Source organism: Rhynchophorus ferrugineus, unplaced genomic scaffold (genome assembly GCF_030347505.1).
Source record: "Rhynchophorus ferrugineus isolate W39M unplaced genomic scaffold, kcgeb_rfMv2 rfM4, whole genome shotgun sequence".
In the NCBI taxonomy this organism is placed as follows: domain Eukaryota; kingdom Metazoa; phylum Arthropoda; class Insecta; order Coleoptera; family Curculionidae; genus Rhynchophorus; species Rhynchophorus ferrugineus.
The window spans coordinates 33,555,586-33,574,563 of record NW_027472583.1 but is presented as its reverse complement, the minus strand read 5'-3'; the positions used below and the strand labels follow the sequence as shown (position 1 = coordinate 33,574,563).

General features: G+C 32.2%; 1 protein-coding gene and 1 long non-coding RNA gene across 9 annotated transcripts in view; one reads left to right on the top strand and one right to left on the bottom strand.

Moving 5' to 3' along the window:
- The window catches only part of LOC143196712 (uncharacterized), a 168,526-nt gene that overhangs the window by 31,860 nt on the left and 117,688 nt on the right, over positions 1-18,978 (bottom strand). The window contains exon 1 of one of the 8 annotated variants that reach the window (XM_076404635.1): positions 14,615-14,738. The exons of the other annotated variants lie outside the window; for them this stretch is intronic. Within the exon in view, the coding sequence (XP_076260750.1) occupies positions 14,615-14,628 (14 nt within the window). The 5' untranslated portion in view covers positions 14,629-14,738. Of the gene's footprint in view, positions 1-14,614; positions 14,739-18,978 lie in introns of those variants that run through there. 8 annotated transcript variants of the gene reach the window in all.
- On the top strand, positions 3,508-4,050 carry LOC143196714 (uncharacterized). Its single transcript, XR_013005803.1, has 3 exons — positions 3,508-3,627; positions 3,781-3,879; positions 3,939-4,050. It is a non-coding gene; the product is annotated as an uncharacterized LOC143196714 (long non-coding RNA).

Genomic DNA, 18,978 nt, shown 5'->3' with positions numbered 1-18,978 from the left:
CCACAAAATATAAAGATCTAGAATGGGAACTTAAATGGGCACTCATAATCATATTCTCACTGTGCCTCTTAACCACTAGAAGATTGGAGGTATAAAACCAAGAACTGGTAGATATTTCTTTTATTTTAATTTGAAATTTTGTAAGACATCTAAAGTTATATTTGTAATTTTTTTCTGTTCTTTTTTTATATATGCTGGGGCATGGTCGTAAAAAATGTATACATGGAAGACCATATTCTCTGTGTCTTTATTTTATGGATGTTACAAAATCAATTTTGTTTGGCGCTACTAATTGTTGGAATGTTAAATAACATATGCATACTGACAAATTATCCATGTATAAGTGAACTTGATTTGGTTTGCAATTAAATTTTTGCTAGTGTTGGCTGTTTATAATGCAGAGTTGACAAATTCATTAAGTACATTATATTTTATAGATAAACTATATTTTATGCTTTTTATTACTGTTGTTTTCACTAATTCTTGTTCATTCCAATGATAATATTGATTCAAATGTTATATTAAACATTGATGTATCTCAATGTCTAATTATATGACAACAATGTCAGACAGTGTTACCAAATACAATTTTATTGTTAATGAGTTACGTTTAGTGTTTAGAATGCAAATATTAGTTTATTTATAAGTACAAGTTTATTATATGACGTTCTGATGGTCACAGTAATAAATAGACAATGACAAAGAAATGTGTTCTGATTACGGCGATTTTCGATGATGTTTTTTCATATCATTATTCGTTTTTATGGAATGTAAAAAGGTGTGGAATTAATTTAGTACCTTTAAACGTTTTTTTTTTGTGATAATAATTATATATTATATTAGGTTAATAATAGTAAATTGTCATTTTCAAATATCGTGGTGTTAAGTAACAGAACGTGGGTTTATGTTGCGTTATGGTTTAATTTTGATTTCAAAAAGAAGGTCTATGTTCGATTGTATATATTGGAACCAAGTCAGAATCGTTTGGGGGGCGAGGGGGTGGTAAATCGAAGGAAAACAAGAATTTCAAAGGCACGTATACAGTTTTCACCTATTTTTATAACTAAAATAGTCAGATATTTGTGTATAATGTTATTCCTGAAGTGATGTAATCGAAGACTTTTTAAACACTAACCATATCATATGAGAAGACGTAGAAATATTGCAGGTAGCTACTTTTAAGGTATAGTGGTTAGAGCGTTCAGTTCAAACGCGGAGGTCGTTGGTTTTACTCCCGGCGGGGGCAACGACTTTTTCTTATTGTTCTAGATTGGTTAGAACATTTGTCAAATCACTTAGGAGAGGTAGCGGATTCCGGAGCCTGAATCGTTCCTTATTTTCAACCAATGTTTCTTTATTCCTATTTTTTGTTTTGGTTTCTCGGAAGACACTACCATTTTCACATAAAATCAAAGAGATTGTTTGATCAGTCTGTTAGAAGGCTGTTAAAATTTCATGATATTCTACTCATAAGTTTGTGAGTTATTGTGCTAAGAGTGGCGCTAATTTTCTTATTTTCAAAACAATAGATCAAAAACAATTTCGTGTTTTAATTTTACACTGCTTCTTAATGGGAAAAAATACCGTTCAAGCGAAGCAATTATTTGAAATCTCACTTCATCAGAAACAAAAATAAAACGTTGGTATGGTGACTTCAAACGTGGTAGTAGAAACATCGATGATGCAGAACACAGTGGACGTCCAAATGAGGTTGTTGATACAAGACATTATATTCAAGACAAAATATTCACAAAATCGTTTTGAATTATAGAAAAGTGAAGTTGCGTGAGTTTAGCTAACTCACGTTAAGATATCGAAAAGACGTGTTGGTTTTATATTGCATGAACATTTGACTATGAGAAATCTTTGTTCAAAGTGGGTGCCGCGTTTGCTCACTAATGACTAAAAACAAGAATGTGTTGAGCTTGAGTTGAAGATTGTGAGCAGTGCTTGGCCATGTTTAAATGTAACAAACCGGAATTTTTGCATCGATATATGACAATGGATGAAACGTGAATCTATCACTCCGGAACCAAAACGATCGTCGTCAGAGTGGACAACTGGTGACAGGCCAATTTTGAGGCAAAAGATAAATCGTTCTACAAAAGTGGTACTGAAATATTAAGAGCGGCACAACAGGTAGGAAATCAGAATAGAAGCGAACCAAAACAAATGAACTTGAAGTCTGAAATCTAATTTAATTTTAATTTGGGAAGTACCAAATGGATTAAGTTATTCAAGATTTCTTTATAAAATGTGAGATAAGGTTACTAAATCATAGCCATGTGGAGGTAATATAGCATGTAAAGTGCATAACCCTTAACATTAGCTTATAGTCTATTCAAAGTTTTTTTAGTAATGCGTCGTGGATATTTGTTACGTCCAAATATTACAATGTTGCCGCATCAACTCTGAGTTTTAATTCAGTTGGCTTTGACATACAAAAAAATTCTAATTTAAATAAAATAATTGAACAAAAATGTTACCAAATATAATTTATTTTAATATTATGTTACATTTAGAAACTACAGTTAATTATACAGCCAAAATAATTTATAGGTTAGAGTTAAAACCTTTTATCACTATTGGTTTCAAGAATTTTGCATACGTCTGACAGCTGGACGCCGTCTGGTTCAAAATATTAGTTATAATTATTACAGGTTATAAACCGGCAAACATTATTTTAACCCTTTATTTTCATATTTTAAGTCTCCGTAATATATCATATTACATTGTTTCAAATGCCGAAAACAATAGATATTCAGTGTCACAAATTTATTGCGGCTTTAATAGGTTATTTCCAAAAAAGAACGAGATAACGGAGGCCTCTTTTCCGGTAAATTCTATTAGAGAGGTAATTATTGATGATATTAATATTATTTAAGTCCTCACAATTTTATTGAAAATGTTTTTAGCGGGTTGCTGCCGTGCTAAATATTGCTGTGGGTACTGTGATATCCGCTTAGAAAATTAAGAATAATACGTTAGATTCACCCATGAAAACCCATCTACATACAAAGTGGGTGACTCTGTTCCAGACCAAATACACGAAATGTATAAGGACAGTAAGTACACAAAATATTTCATCGATATAAGCATAATTTAATAAAATTATTTTAGAGAAAATTGTCTCTCTGGAAAGTATACATAAAATAATTAGAGATATGCAGCTTTTTGAGGGATGTAAGACATCCTTTGATACACTCTTGCAGGGCATAGGGTTTAAATGATGTAAAGATAACCCTCGAAGAGGTTTAATGGAACTTCCAGACATTACCTTAAAAAGAATTCAATTAAAGGCATAAAATAATATCAGAAACTTGAATATTTCAAAACGGTTCATTCAGTAACAAAAAGAGTGTAAAGATAATAAAAATTGACGGAAAAAGGTAAAAACCATAACACCTTCGGTTTGGATGAACTCGATAAGAGATACAAGTAATTGATAAATGGTAGAACCGTGAACATGTTTTAGACAGATTAGAAATTAAGATTAAGATTGAATTAAGATTAGTGATTGAATTGGACATTGAGTCGTAAAGTGAAAGTGACTGAAGAAAACTTTCAGGATATGTGATAATGCTGGAAATTCCTAACACAGAGTGATGAGAGTGGAAACAACTAAAGGTATGCATATAATTAATTGAATATAACTGTAGAAAATTGTATTGTAGGGCATGAAAGATTTGTGTGCACAGATGTGATTGTAATTGTTCAAAATTAAACATAAGCGTTATGTTAGAACGTATGAGGAGAGAATGAATACGAACTGTTTTGTAGATATGGTAAATGCATTACACAGGTACACATTATTATACAGTACTCAGGTAGTAGCAGAAGAAAGAAAAATACAGCGGAAACAAGAACTAAACGTAAAAAGTAAATATGCTCTCGAATGAAAGTAAAATACGCTTTTCAAATATACAATTGTTAATTAGGTGCAGTAGGCCTCTAGAGGGATAACGCTACATAAAAAACGCGCCTTGAAACTCTACCTCATGGATGGTGTGGAAGAGTTCAATGTAAACAAAACAAATCTAACCTACAAACTATTATACCTGTGTTCTTAATTGTAGTTTTAAGTCCTTCGATAATATATGTATTAAATTTACTATAATATTAAAATAAATTATATTTCATAATACTTTTGTTCAATTATTTTATTTAGATTAGAATTTTTTTGTATGTCAAAGCCAAACTTAACTAGAACTCAGAGTTAATTCGGCAACATTGCAATATTTCGATGTCACAAATATCCATGATGCAATACTAAAAAACTTTGAATATACTATAAGTAGTCTATTAAAATTAAATAATGTAGGAAATATATGCTGATGTATATATTCCTATTTCGTCTTGTTTGTAATCCAGTCACCAGATCCCATAAGTTTAACAGAACAGTAGTAATACATTAATTTGTAAATTCAAATTCTACTAAGCATATCTAACGTAAGATATATTTAATTTTAGAAATTTATTTCGCTATTATAATTAACCTGAGATTGTAATCGGTTATACACTAAAAATTAATCAAGTTATTACTGTTTACAATTAATACATTTTTATAAACAAGCCTAGTGATTTGTATTAATCGGTAATATCACATATATAGTAGGTTTTAAGCGGTAATGATTATTATTCGATCTCAGTTCGAACACAATTGTGTTAATCAACATATAAACCCATTAGCATTGTTTAAATTTTTGAACAATTTTAACGGTGCATTATAATGTTGGTATGCGGTGGTATGGTGTATGCATATAATTATAATTAGAATGTTATCAAGAGGATAACATCAACATTACCCACGCTAAACATTCTTCTTTATGGATTGACTGTTTGAAATCGATCAAATGAAATGAAATCAATTTAACTTTATAACAGTTTTTCCTTTAAATTTACTTTTTTCGTTACTATTTATAATTTAGGGTTCTGAAAAGTTATGGATGGCATATGATAAAGCGTGTCCCAATTTTTACGTGAGATTCGAATTTGTTCGTCTGAAGCGTCTGAACATCATCTGAAGTTGATTTTCATTGTTATGCCTTTGTTAATCGTTCATTATATTTTTTCCATTTTTTAAAAATACTTTAGTCTCCATTTTACCAACGAGAGCTTATCTGGACTGGACCTACAGTTTAACGTGGGCTCTGAAGAACGGTCCTCGACATTAAGATTACCGATTGGCTAGTGACTAATTTAGAGACCATCTCAGATAACATCCGCTCTTACCCAGCCTGGTTACTGGCGTGACTGGGATGGTTATTCCTTGTCAAATTTTCCACTGTTAGCTATAAGCACATTTACAATTACAATAACAAACATAAAGTACATCTATTCTCCAGTAGGATACGAACCTGCGACTATCCCAACAGTAGGAGGACCGTCCTGTCGCCTTAACCACTGCGCCAATGAAGCAGGTTTTCTTTAAATTTAACTGAAATATAAATGTAGCCATAACGTGTCACTGTTGAATGTAGATTTTAGGTATTATTGGACCTTATTCCTTCGAAAATGTGAGCTATATGATGGCCGAGCTATTTTTGCTAAAATTGAATGACTGATGCATGATTCATGTAGACGACATGTGGTTTCAATAAGGCTTAAATCCTGTGAAACCATTCGATTATTCGATTAAATATTTTCTCCACATGTCATTTGGTCTGTGTTATTCGAAGTCAAAAGTATATGATAAGAAGTCCAGAACACTCAACGCTGTACCAGTGAAGCGCAGTCACATTTAAGCAAACTGGTCAATCAAACGGAATATTTCGACAACCTTTAACTTCTTCTGTTGCCTTTCTTGATTGTATTCATCACTGAAACTGTGATAGTTGACAGTTGGCTTGAGACGGTTGGACGTATACTAATACGAGTATCATATTAATATTTTTGTAAAGTAATTTTCAGTTAATGGGGCTGTCTTATTCTTTTAATCTGTTAATTTTGTCGAACCTTATCATAAATAGCTCGGCCATTTTAATGTCACTTTTGCAAAATTTATATTAAACAGTCATTTGGCAAACAGCAGGATGCAATTATTTCTCAAATTCAATAGTACTGCTTATGTAACTTCCAGGATTATATAATTAACTTCTTTGGACAATCTGTTAAATCGATTTTCCAACGTATAAATTAAAACTATAAAATAATCAATTTATTACAGAGGAGGTTTGGCTCTAATATAACAGATCAATTGAAAAGTCACCAGCCTGACACATAGATGGCGCTACTAGAATTAGACACATTTTTAGTTAGCATTAACCCTCAAAAGATGCGTATATAAATTTGACAGCTGTCGGCTCATTAGTTTGTGAATTATAGCATTTTGAGTGAAGCAACTTTTGTTATTGTGAAAAAAATGGATAAAAAAGAATTTCGCGTATTGATAAAATACAATTGAAGCAAAAACTTGGCTTGATGCCGAGTTTCCGGACACTGCCCAGAAAAATCGGAAGTCCAATCGACAGTTATCCGAGTAGACTGCACATGATGAACCTACTCCAAAGCGTGGGAAAACCCAACAGTCGGCTGGCAAGGTTATGGCGTTTGTATTTTGCGATGCGCATGAAATAATTTTCATTGACTACCTTGAAAAAGGAAGGACCATCAACAGCGACTATTACATAGCGTTATGGGCCGTTTGAAGTCAGTGAAAACCATCGAATCGAAAATCCATGAATTGGGCTTCGAATTGCTTCCTCATCCACCGTATTCTCCAGCTCTGGCCCCCAGCGACTATTTCCTGTTCTCAGATCTCAAAAGAATGCTCGCTGGGAAGAAATTTTCGTAGAATGAAGAGGTGATCGCCGAAATTGAGGCCTATTTTGAAGCAAATGACAAATCGTAGTACAAAAATGGTATCGAAAAGTAGGAGGGTCGCTACAATCAGTGTATCACCATTGAAGGGAATTATGTTGAATAAAAAAAAACTAATTTTGCCAAAAAATGTGTTGCTATGGTAGGCCGCGGACTTTTCAATTGACCTGTTGCGTATAGCTAATGTCTAGTCTATCAAGCATGGTAAACCAATATGGAAATAATAGTATACCTTTAAAAACGAATAAACATCCTAAAATTCACTACATTTATTCAAATTTTATCACGTATTTCATATAAACATAATATTGATACCCAAATACATTAATTAACTTAGCTATTCACTAGAGCGTTGTCAGAATATCCAAGAGCATCAATTCATCACCATAACAAAAATTGAAAATTGACTGACCAATCACGGCTAAGATAACTGATTGATTATATTATGAAACTATAGGACCATAATTTCCGACTAAAATAATTTTTGATGGTTTGGTTATATCTCGAAATGGGCACCTTTTGGCGTTAAGAAAATCCACAAGTTATTCTTGAAGTTCGGGCTATCGCGACGTAATAATCCTTTTCATATTTGCCTTAAACTGTAGAATATTTACGTCGATATATAGTTTCAACATGATTCTGTTACTGGAGAATTTTGGGACACCCGATGCATATTTCGTAGATACAAAAACAACTTTATATTTATGGAATGTCTCGAAATACTACATTGATATAAATATTACTCCATTTGAATCATTCATTCACCAATGCTACCTTTGTTAAAAATAGAAAAATATGCGGGATTTTGATCACTCAGCCAACGGTGATTCCCGAATGATTTTTATGTAACAACAAGCTTATTTTCGTATTTTTATATTCCAAATATAAACCATTTATATTCAGAGTCTCGATTTATATATATATATATATATATATATATATATATATATATATATATATATATATATATATATATATATATATATATATACATCCAGTTTGCTTTTTGAATACCTCGTAGAAATATTGTAGACAATTGCTTCTGTGGTGTATTGGTTAAAGCGTTTCGCTGCCAAACGGAGGTCGTTTTTATTGTTGTTTAGTTAAAAAATATATCAATTCACCTAGCCTAGGTAGCGGACCCCGGGGCCTGAAGCGTTGTTTGTTTCTTTATTCCTATTTTTCCTCATATGGGCTGTACCTTTACTTGATCTATCCATTGTAATATTAAACAAAATAACCGTGTAATTTATTGAGTAAATATCTAATATTAAAAAGAGAAAAATAAAAAAAAAATAAAAAATTAAAGTCTCCTTTTACCAACTATGGGTTTATCTGGACTGGGCCTAAAGCCTGCCGACTGGTGAGTGACCAACTTTAGAAATCATCCCAGAAGACATCCGGTCTTACCCAGCCTGGTTACTGGCGTGACTAAGATCATTTTCCTTGTCGGATTTTACACTCTTGCCTAGGACGTTCACAAATTTTAAACAATCACAAACATAAATTTACGGCCATGTCCCAGCAGGATTCGAACCCGCGGCGATCGCAACAGTAGGAGGACCGTCCCATCGCCTTTACCACTGCGCCACCAAGCCGGCAAAAACATTTTAATATAAAATATGTACATAATAATCGTTGTAATAACTAAATAAAAATAAACAAAAAACCTTCGGCGCCGACTTCAAAATGATCAGTTGGTAGTACTTAAAACAATATTGTAAATAGATGAATAGGCAGGTATTAAGCTTAATAGTGTGTATCTAGTAGAATATAAAATACGTGTAGTAGATACGTCAAATAAGGTTTTCGTTTATTTTTATTTAGTTATTATTATTATGTACATATTTTATTTTAAAATGTTTTTTATTTGTTAAAAATCTAAGTTTGATTAATTTTTAGTTTTTAGTGAGTTCCTTATTTGTTTTTTGACGTTGGTTAAATGTTTTTGTTAATTTTTTTTATTTCCATTGTGTTCACTAGTTCATCAAAAATGCCCTCAGTTTATAGAACCTCCATAAGATATTATCAACCTAGAAGTTGACAATTTCTAGAATTACTTTTTAGTTATTATGGAAAAAATATAACACAATAGCTCTATCTCATTAAGCACACAGTAGATGGCCAAATTATTAGATACGGTACTCGTATTTATGTAATTTATAGTCTATTATATTTGTTTAACAAATGATGTTGTTTTTAAACGGTTAATATATCTTAAATAGGTACTGGTATCATTATTATTGTTTTTGTGAAGTGGCAACACAGTATACGAACACAATTTGCCAATAGTGTGACATTTCTTTTCGTTGTCATTGTCCGTTAAAATGCGCTCTTTGCGGTATTGTTGTTGTATTGCCTAGACATTATATTCTCATTACTCTTAAGTTATTACTCTTATAACTTTTATGTTTAAAAAAATCAAAAGGTATAATAATTTTATTATGTTTTGTCTACAAATTTGCATTTTATTCGTGGTTCGACCCGATGACCTCAATGTTTTCAAGACTTCCAGCTTTGGACACGTCTCCAAGAAAATTTAGAGTGATATAAACGTTGTTACTACACGCGACATATTCCCAGAGAGAGATATCAGCTATTGCTGGAGTTTCAAAGTCTGTCGCCAATCGAATTAAAATTTAAATTGATAAAAAGCTTCTTGAATATAGCAGAAAAAGAATCACCACACCTGGTATTGATAGAAACATCTGCCTCGAAAATCATAAGAAGAGTATCGCTCATTTCATTACGATAACGACGAGGGTGTAAAGATTTCGGAGAAGACGATGCGGAAGAGGTTGGTTGAAGAACATCTAATAGGACTCCAATGGGTTAGAAAACGAAATATGTTGCAGATTTGAATCGAGTAAATATAACTTTTTTGAACAATACAATTGATCAATAACAATTTTCTAGTACTATCTCTATAAAAATTTAGGTGGTGGTTTTCCGACGAATTAACGTTCCTAATTTTGATTGACAATAGTTCTTCTGTAAGACGAGGCCCTGGTTCTTCGCCAAATGCCTTGAATAAAGGGTTAAACATCCAGTTAGTGTCATGGTGTGGTCTGTTATCTCAGCCAAAGACGCCTATACATTGAAGAATGGACAATGAAATCAGATCAATACAAGCAAGTACTAGAAACCAGGTTAATACTGCAGATCATTGAATGGTTGCCTGACAGTGACAACTATATTTTTATGCATGATTATGCATGAACATGTGGGAAATCACCAAACGGTGCAATAGAAGTGATTACCACTAAGCAGCAATTAATTGATTGAAAGTTGAAAACATATATTGAGAGCATGCCCTGACACTTAGAATCTCTTCTTGCAGCAAAACGTGGCATCAATAAATATTAAAATTAATTATGTTATTCTTCTATAATATTAAAATTATTATGAAGAAGATTACGAGTTATTACGAAGATTATAAAACTGATTTGTATACCTTTGTGGTAATTCTGATGATCCCATATGATTACAGATACAAATAAAAAATATATAAGAGACCTCTAACTAATAATTTGTTTCAGAAATACAATTAAACTAGAAAATTAAATGATCTCAATATTGTCCCTATTAATTTGACCACCCACTGTAGTTATCTCAATCGAAAATCAATAAAATGTAATTATGGATATTGGGTTAAAGTAATGCATTGAGTTATTGTATCTCCTATAACAACTTTAAATTTCAAGTATACAGACTGCGTATAAAAATATTAACATTGTCATTGCTATTATTAAATAAGTCCATAATCTTGAACTTCAACATCTACATTCAGAGAGAGATATCTGTTGGCAAAAATTCCAAGTATCAATGGAAACAACTGTTAAACAACTTAACCTAACTATTAAATTCGAAGTTTTTGACATAAAATACCAGTTTACCTTTTAGGATTATTAAGTTATTCAGTGTATACAGACGCTAATTATGGAACGTTCAAAATTAAATTTTTTAAGATTCATTACGTTTCTTGTTTGATTTGAGAAACTTTTCGTGATGCTATTCCATCATATCCCAATTGTTCATTTTGGTTGGAACGATTTAAAAGTAGCGATTTTTATGTCAAAGAACGGTCTGGATGACCAAGAAAGTTCGGAGACAATTAATTACGAGACTTATTAGACAAAGCTTAGCAATTAATGAATCAGCTGCTTTCAGATATTTATATACGATGGGAAAGGAATAAAAGTGGTTAACACACGAATTTCATCGTTTTCCAGGCAAGAAGAATAGTTTTTCTTGTGGCGTATTGTGTACTGTCAATAAAAAGTGTATACACTACGATAACACCAAGCCCAAAAAGTAATGAGTTAATTCAACAGAGCCATCCACATCAATACTGCGAAATATTCATGGCCATAATGTCTGGGGGTACTTATGGTGGGATCAGTAAGGTGATTACGAGCTGCTAAAACCAAATGAAATTATTGCTACTTATACTAGTTACTATATTATACCAATTTTTCTCAATAAATGCCTTGTTAATCTAACCTAATAATAATTATGTAACAGATATTGCGTATAAGTTTTCTAGAGATACTGTAGCTTTTATAGAACTGTATTTTCAAATATAGAAAAGCCGCAAAACTATTTACCATAATACGCTGAAATATAAAAACGAATTCCCGTTTAAATTATTTAAATAAATATTTTATTTCACCTGGGTAGGCCGGTTAGTCACACCATTAGAATGGCGAACGTAATTGCGATATCTTGACCTTTTCCTCGGGCATAGCCGCATAACAGATGCTTTACATCAGGTCAAGGCAGTTTTTAATATATAGCGTCGAAAAAAAAAATGAGATTTTAACACGCGGATTTTAACTCAAGACCTCGTCAGCCTACTGTATAAATGATCAACAAAGTAGGTCGAGATTTACGTTCGAAGATAACGAATTTAGATACATTACCTAAGGCAGGTACGAAATTGTGTTGGTAGAGAAGTTACTTCTGTTTTATGATGAGATGTAAATATTTTTATATACCATTACATATATAATAGATTACTTCATAAGGCATACTGTAATGCAGTAACAGGTCAATTGAAAAGTCTCCGGCCTACCGTATTAAAACACATTTTTTTGCCAAAATTAGTTTTTTTTTATTCAACATAATTGCCTTCAAGGGTGATACACTGATTATAGCGACCCTCCAACTTTTCTATGCCATTTTTGTAGTATGATTTGTCCTTTGCTCCAAAATAGGTCTCAGTTTCGTTGATCACCTCTTCATTCGACGAAAATTTCTTCCCAGCGAGCATTCTTTTGGCATCTGAGAACAGAAAATAGTCGCTCCAGTCGGGGCCAAATCTGGAGAATACGGTCGATGAGGAAGCAATTCAAGCCTAATTCATGGATTTTTGACACGGTGCATTGTCTTGGTGAAGCAGCACTTTCTTTTTCTTCAAATGTGACCGAATTACGGCGATTTCGTCCTTCAAACGGTCCAATAACGCTATATAATAGTCGCTGTTGATGGTCCTTCCTTTTTCAAGGCCGTTAATGAAAATTATTCCATGCGCATCCCAAAATACAAATGCCATAACCTTGCCAGCTGACTGTTTTCTGGCGTTTTCCCACGCTTTGGAGCGGGTTCATGTTGTGCAGTCCACTCGGATGATTGTCGATTGGACTTCGGAGTGAAATGATGGAGCCATGTTTCATCCATTGTCACATATCGACGCAAAAACTCGGGTTTATTACGCTTGATAATCTTCAAACACTGCTCCAAATCATCAACTGGTCGTTGTTTTTGGTCAAAAGCGAGCTCGCGCGGCACCCACTTGGCATACACAGAGCTTTCTCATACCCAAATATTCGTGAATGATATGATGTACACGTTCAGTTGATATCTTTAAAATGTCTGTTATTTCATTCAGTTTCAATTTACGGTCATTCAAAATCATTTTGTGAATTTTTTAAATGTTTTCGTCGGTAACAACCTCTTTTGGGCGTTCACTGCGTTGACCGCCTTCGGGGCTCATTTCACCACGTCTAAACTTAGCATACCAATCCTTGATCAAGCCAAGTTTTTGCTTCAACTGTATTTTTTTCCTTCAAAAAGGAATATTTTATCAACACGCGAAATTCCTTTTTATCCATTTTTTCACATTAACAAAAGTTGCTTCACTCAAAATGCTACAATTCATAAACTAACGATCCGACAGCTGCCAAATTTATACACGAATCTTTTGAGGGTTAGTGCTAACTAAAAAATATATGGATTTAATTCTAGTAGCGCCATCTATATGTCAGGCAATAAGACAATAACATGATATAGACAATATAGACAATAAATAGACAATATATGATAATTGAAAATTGACATTAATAATGAATTTAGGAAAAATATATCGGAAACATTTTTTAGAATCATTATAGTTCCTTTGAAATATATTTTATTGCGTAAAATAGAAAATAACTACTCTATCTAAATAAGTATCACAGTTTTAATCGGAATCGGAATTAACATAATTTTTGAAATCTTATAATAAATATTGGATAAAATACTTTTATAACCATTATAGCTCCTATGGGGTTTTCCATAGTAAAATATAGAAAAAACATTGTCATTTTAATATTCCTTAATAAGCCTGGACCGTTTCAATTAAAATTCAATATTAAGGTTTAAATTTAATAATAAAAACTGGATAGAAACGTTATAGCTTTTATGAAGAATAGAGCTCATAGCAAAATAGCTGTCTTTGAAAACAACTTTGAACTCTACTAGTAAATAACGAAGAAACGTTTGGCGAGCCCTCAAACAATACAAAAATAATAATATAATTATATGTCATAAACAAAAAACAAAACAAAACAAATCTAATATAACTATTTGGGCATGGTACAAGTTTCAAACTGACTGTTATTTAGTTATTACAATGACTATTACGTATATATTTTATTTTAAAACGTTTTTTTTAAGTCTAAGTTTCCTTAAGGGTTCTTTATTTATTTTTGAAGTGGGCTCAATTTTTTTGTAAAAATATATAGAGTACCAGTAATCTTCATGATCATCGTTTGACTTAAACTATAATAATGAATAGTGGAGAAAAACAATTTTCAGAATCGTTTTAGCTCCTATGCAATAACGTCTTCGTGTCTTTGTGTATGTATTTTTCTAAATCTTTTTATAAATTAGTTTTATGCAATATTGTTATTTTCATAGTTATTAAATGGTATATAGTTTACGTTCACAATATCAGTATGCATTATGCTTTTTTACATCTTGATATTTTGTACCGTTGATTAATTGTTTCAAATTATCTGAGTATGCTTCAAAAAGTGTCTTCACTTTATCACAATTAAATATTACTACCAACCATGAGATCGGCTGTTTCCAGAATTATTGTAACTTGTATGGAAAAAGAGAAGATTCTCTCACTCTCTCTCTCTCTCTCTCATTAAGTATAGTTATTGTATTAATCGAAAATCAACATCAATGTTGAAACAAAATTATAAATATTAGGTTATTAGCTTAGTAATTTTTAAGTAATTACTAATCAATTAATAGAAAATATTATCTATATCAAAATACATTTATAATCTTAATGAAAAAATGAACATTCACGTTAATATGTACTACTAGTAAATATTATCTTACTAATGTTTAAGTAATAATAAAAAAGGGAGAAAACTTGATATCGGGCAAATATAACTAATATATAATTATTTATAATAATATAATAATTATATAATTGTATAATAATTTATACAATTATATGACATGATATGATATGACTGAATACTTACGAATCGAATAAAAATTAACGAGTTATCCTTACCGTTTCTTAGGCATCAGTGACGATCGATGTACGGTATAGTATCAAAAGGGATCATCAACCGGTCAGCACAAACTGCACGATGGGTATATTTCAAAACAACCTTTTCTGTTGTCTTGTTTGCCATTTAATTAGGTATAATTGGTTAGATTTAAAAAAAGGGAAACAATGTTTTCGTTGTCTGATAATTAATTAAGGACAGGCAATTTATTTTACATACAGGGTGTTTTAAAAAGAGTTAAAAATTTGAGAGTATTTGGTCCAAAAATCAGTTTAAAAGTTAAGATTAATCTAGAATAATGTATTTAGTGTCATAAATATAACTATATAATATTTTAATTACGGTGCTTAATTTATAATTAAGATGAAAGAAAACGTTCTACGTTAAAATGTATTAATTAATTGATATTGATTATCGAAAGAAAATATGAAGATACCTTTCGATATTGAACTAGCGTTTTTCTTACTTTTGGATGCTACAATAATTTCAAAAAGGGTTTTCTTTTGGAATATAGAATTTTTAGTATGGAAACAATTTTTTTATACAAGAAAATAAAAAGATTTTTTGCCCTATGCAATAACAAATAATCTCAATGTTGAAGTTGTCAAGTTTTTTATAGTTTTTTTTACTTTTTTAGTAAAAGTAGTCCAAATAGACTTTATTATTGATTGACAGCATCGTTTTTTAATGTTGAGTCTGCTTTAATCTGTTCAGCTTTAATCTACTATCGAGGTATTTCGATGATTCTGCTTCAGGAATTGGGCATCCTCTAAGTGGTATAATTAGGTTTATGTCCTTTCGTATGATGCATAATTGACATGGATAAATTTAGAATGATTAAGCTGTATTTTTCAGTCTATAGTCCATTCCAATGGATCTTGTTGACTGCCACTTATAGTCTTTCTATAGCTCCAATCGGAGATATGTCTTACCTTAGTGTTTGTAGCGTTGTTTGTTTGAGCGAAGAACATGTGCGGAATGTTGAATCGTCGGTGAATCAACAGCAACGGAGATTTGGCAAGACCAAGACGTTGATCTCGGATATCATTTGAGGGTAGCTCTGGCATTGACTTACTAAACATCATCATATCTGTACTTTTCTTATTATCATCACAATTTATATTTTGTCCTATTCCCATTCACCGAGCCATGTTTGATAATGCTTAATAATTAATCAAAAAATGGGCGATGATTTTTGTAATAGATGGCAAAAATATTTCTTGGAATATTTAAGCCCATTTTTATACGTGAAAGGAACAAGCGAATATTTTTGTGAAACACGTGAACTAAAATACAAATGAATTAATTTTTGAACAGGAAATGACACTGAATTACTCTGACAAAAAGCTACGTGGCATGTCTTAAGAATCAAACTATGCTTAGTGCTTGTACTCATAACAATGAGAAAAGGACTTGTACAATCCAATACAGCGTCATCAGTTTAAAACGACCAAGTAAATGACTGACAAGAACAAACTAATAACAACAATTTCCTATTAATTACTCTGTTTAATGACCAGCAATTAACCGAAAAAAAATTCGATTAACTATAACGAATGTCGAAGGAGAGAGGGCACGTGGAACACACTGACCAAGGTGCAGTCTATAAACTGCTATTGTCGTGTTTGGATAATAAAAGGGAACAAAGTGCCTCATTTCGTTAATTTTAGCTGCGTAAGTCGCATGCTCTGCCAACGGTCTGACGCCACGGCGTCTTACACCGTCCTAAATATAACAGAAACCCTTTTAAATCTTCACTATTTCAGAAAAATGTTTTAAAAAATTCGTTCGTCCATTTTTCCCAGATTAATCAATGTTTTTTTTTTGTGTTCGATAAGCATTAATATTTAATTATTATTTTGTAATTTGTAACACTTCGAATGCTTGTAATGAGTTTTACTGGTGTAATTATTTTCTGTGATTTGATTTGTAGTGAAAAGTCTAAGTGTTTTTTTTCATTATATAATTATTTATTTTGTATAAAAACTGTGCAGAATTGTCGGAAAGAAAGCCGCGCGAAAGATTTTTTTGCTATTTAGTTTGCCTTTTTCAAATACAATTATATAAAATGGAATAAATATTTCAAATTCTATCAGAAATAAACATATATTTGCAAAACGAATATCTATCAAGAAAATGAAGCTTATTCTTATAACAGGTCAATTGAAAAGTCCCCGTCCTACCATAGTAAAACAAATTTTTTTGGCAAAATTAGTTTTTTTTATTCAACATAATTCCCTTCAAGGGTGATACACAGATTCTAGCGACCCTCCTACCTTTCGATACCATTTCTGTAGTACGATTTGTCCTTTGTTTCAAAGTAGGCCTCAGTTTCGGCGATCACCTCTTCATTCGACGAAAATTTCTTCCCAGCGAGTATTCTTTTGAGATCTGAGAACAGGAAATAGTTGCTGGTGGACAGATCTGGAGAATACGGTAAATAAGGAAGCAACTCGAAGCCCAATTCATGGATTTCTTTTTGCGGCCGTTTCTCGGCGATTTCGTCCTTCAAACGGTCCAATAACGCGATGTAATAGTCGCTGTTGATGGTCCTTCCTTTTTCAAGGTAGTCAATGAAAATTATTCAATGCGCATCTCAAAATACAGATACCATAACCTTGCCAGCCGACTGTTGCATTTTTCCACGCTTTGGAGTGGGTTCATCGTGTGCAGACCTCTCGGGTGACTGTCGATTGGACTTCGAAGTGAAATTATGGAGCCAAATTTCATCCATTGTCACATATCGACGCAAAAACTAGGGTTTATTACGCTTGATCATCACTCCGAATCATCAACTCTTTGTTTTTGGTCAAAAGTGAGCTGCACCCACTCTGCACAGAGCTTTCTCATACCCGAATATTCGTAAATGATATGAAGTACAAGTTCAGTTGATATCTTTAGAGTATTTGCTATTTCATTCAATTTCAATTTACGGTCATTCAAAATCATTTTGTGAATTTTTTAAATGTTTTCGTTGGTAACAACTTATTTTGAGCGTCCACTGCGTTCACCGTTTTCGGTGCTCATTTCATCACGTCTAAACTTAGCATACCAATCCTTGATAGTTGATTTTCCTGGGGCAGTGTCCGGCAACTCGGCATCAAGCCAAATTTTTGCTTCAACTGTATTTTTTCCCTTCAAAAAGCAATATTTTATCAACACGCGAAATTCCTTTTTATCCATTTTTTTCACAATAACAAAAGTTGCTGCACTCAAAATGTTATAATCACAAACTAACGATCCTACAGCTGTCAAATTTATACACACATCTTTTGAGGGTAACTAAAAAACATATGGATTTAATTGTAGTAGTGCCATCTATGTGTCAGGCCGGGACTTTTCAATTGACCTGTTATAGCCCAAAATACCGTCGATAAAATCAGTTAATTAATGGACTAATTCAACATCCAGTTTATTCGCCAGATTTAACACCCTCTGGATTTTCTTCTATTTTTCCTCCACACCTTAGAAAGTCTATGGCCAAAAATGACATTCTTAAAACGAAAATTTAACAACCGCCGCAAAATACCCATAATTTGGCAGGCCTTGTGGTAAACCACCACAGTGATTCAATTCATAAATTGGTAAAGCGTTAAGTGTTTTTTCCGTTCGCTAAGTGTCTAATTCGTTTTTAAATTCATTTATTTATTTTATTGTGGTCTCTGAGAATTTTTAGAGTCGTTGTTTACATAGTTAATTATAAATGTTATAAAAACATAAACATAGTAACATAAATATGGATACAGTGGATTAATATCACACGTTTACAAATTCGGGTCAGCTTTTGGACCCGAGCAGATGAGAATGATTCTTAATGTTATTTGATGCCCCGAACTCAGATCCTCAAACTTTTACTCAATCTCGGCAGTACTGTTCTCTTATAACGGCTGTCAGATAACGACGTTGCATTAGACATCATTTGGAACTTACTTTTGTCGATTCAAAGTGTTTTTGTAACGTTTTTGCAGTAGGTGATGCTTTTGCTGCAGCAAACACTGACAAGTCATGGATACCGGACGTGTTTTATGGTTACTAACATACATTAGTTACATATATTAATACTTGTTATTTTTGCCAATATATGTAATATTATATATATTTTACAAAAGCAATGAGTGCAAAAAGTGCAATATGTTGTATGATGGACCAACAATTCAGTTAGGTTGTTTAATATTTAATTACATTAATACTTCGCATTTTCACCAACAGAAATCATGTTATTATTATTTTGAGTGTGATAAATGTTGTCGCATGACTAATTGCAAAGAGCCCAAACTTGTCTAAAAAAGTAAACACGTAAGAGAGCTGGAAAAAACAAAACGGGCATCATTTGGCATGACTTTATGATATCGAGTTTAAGTACTTC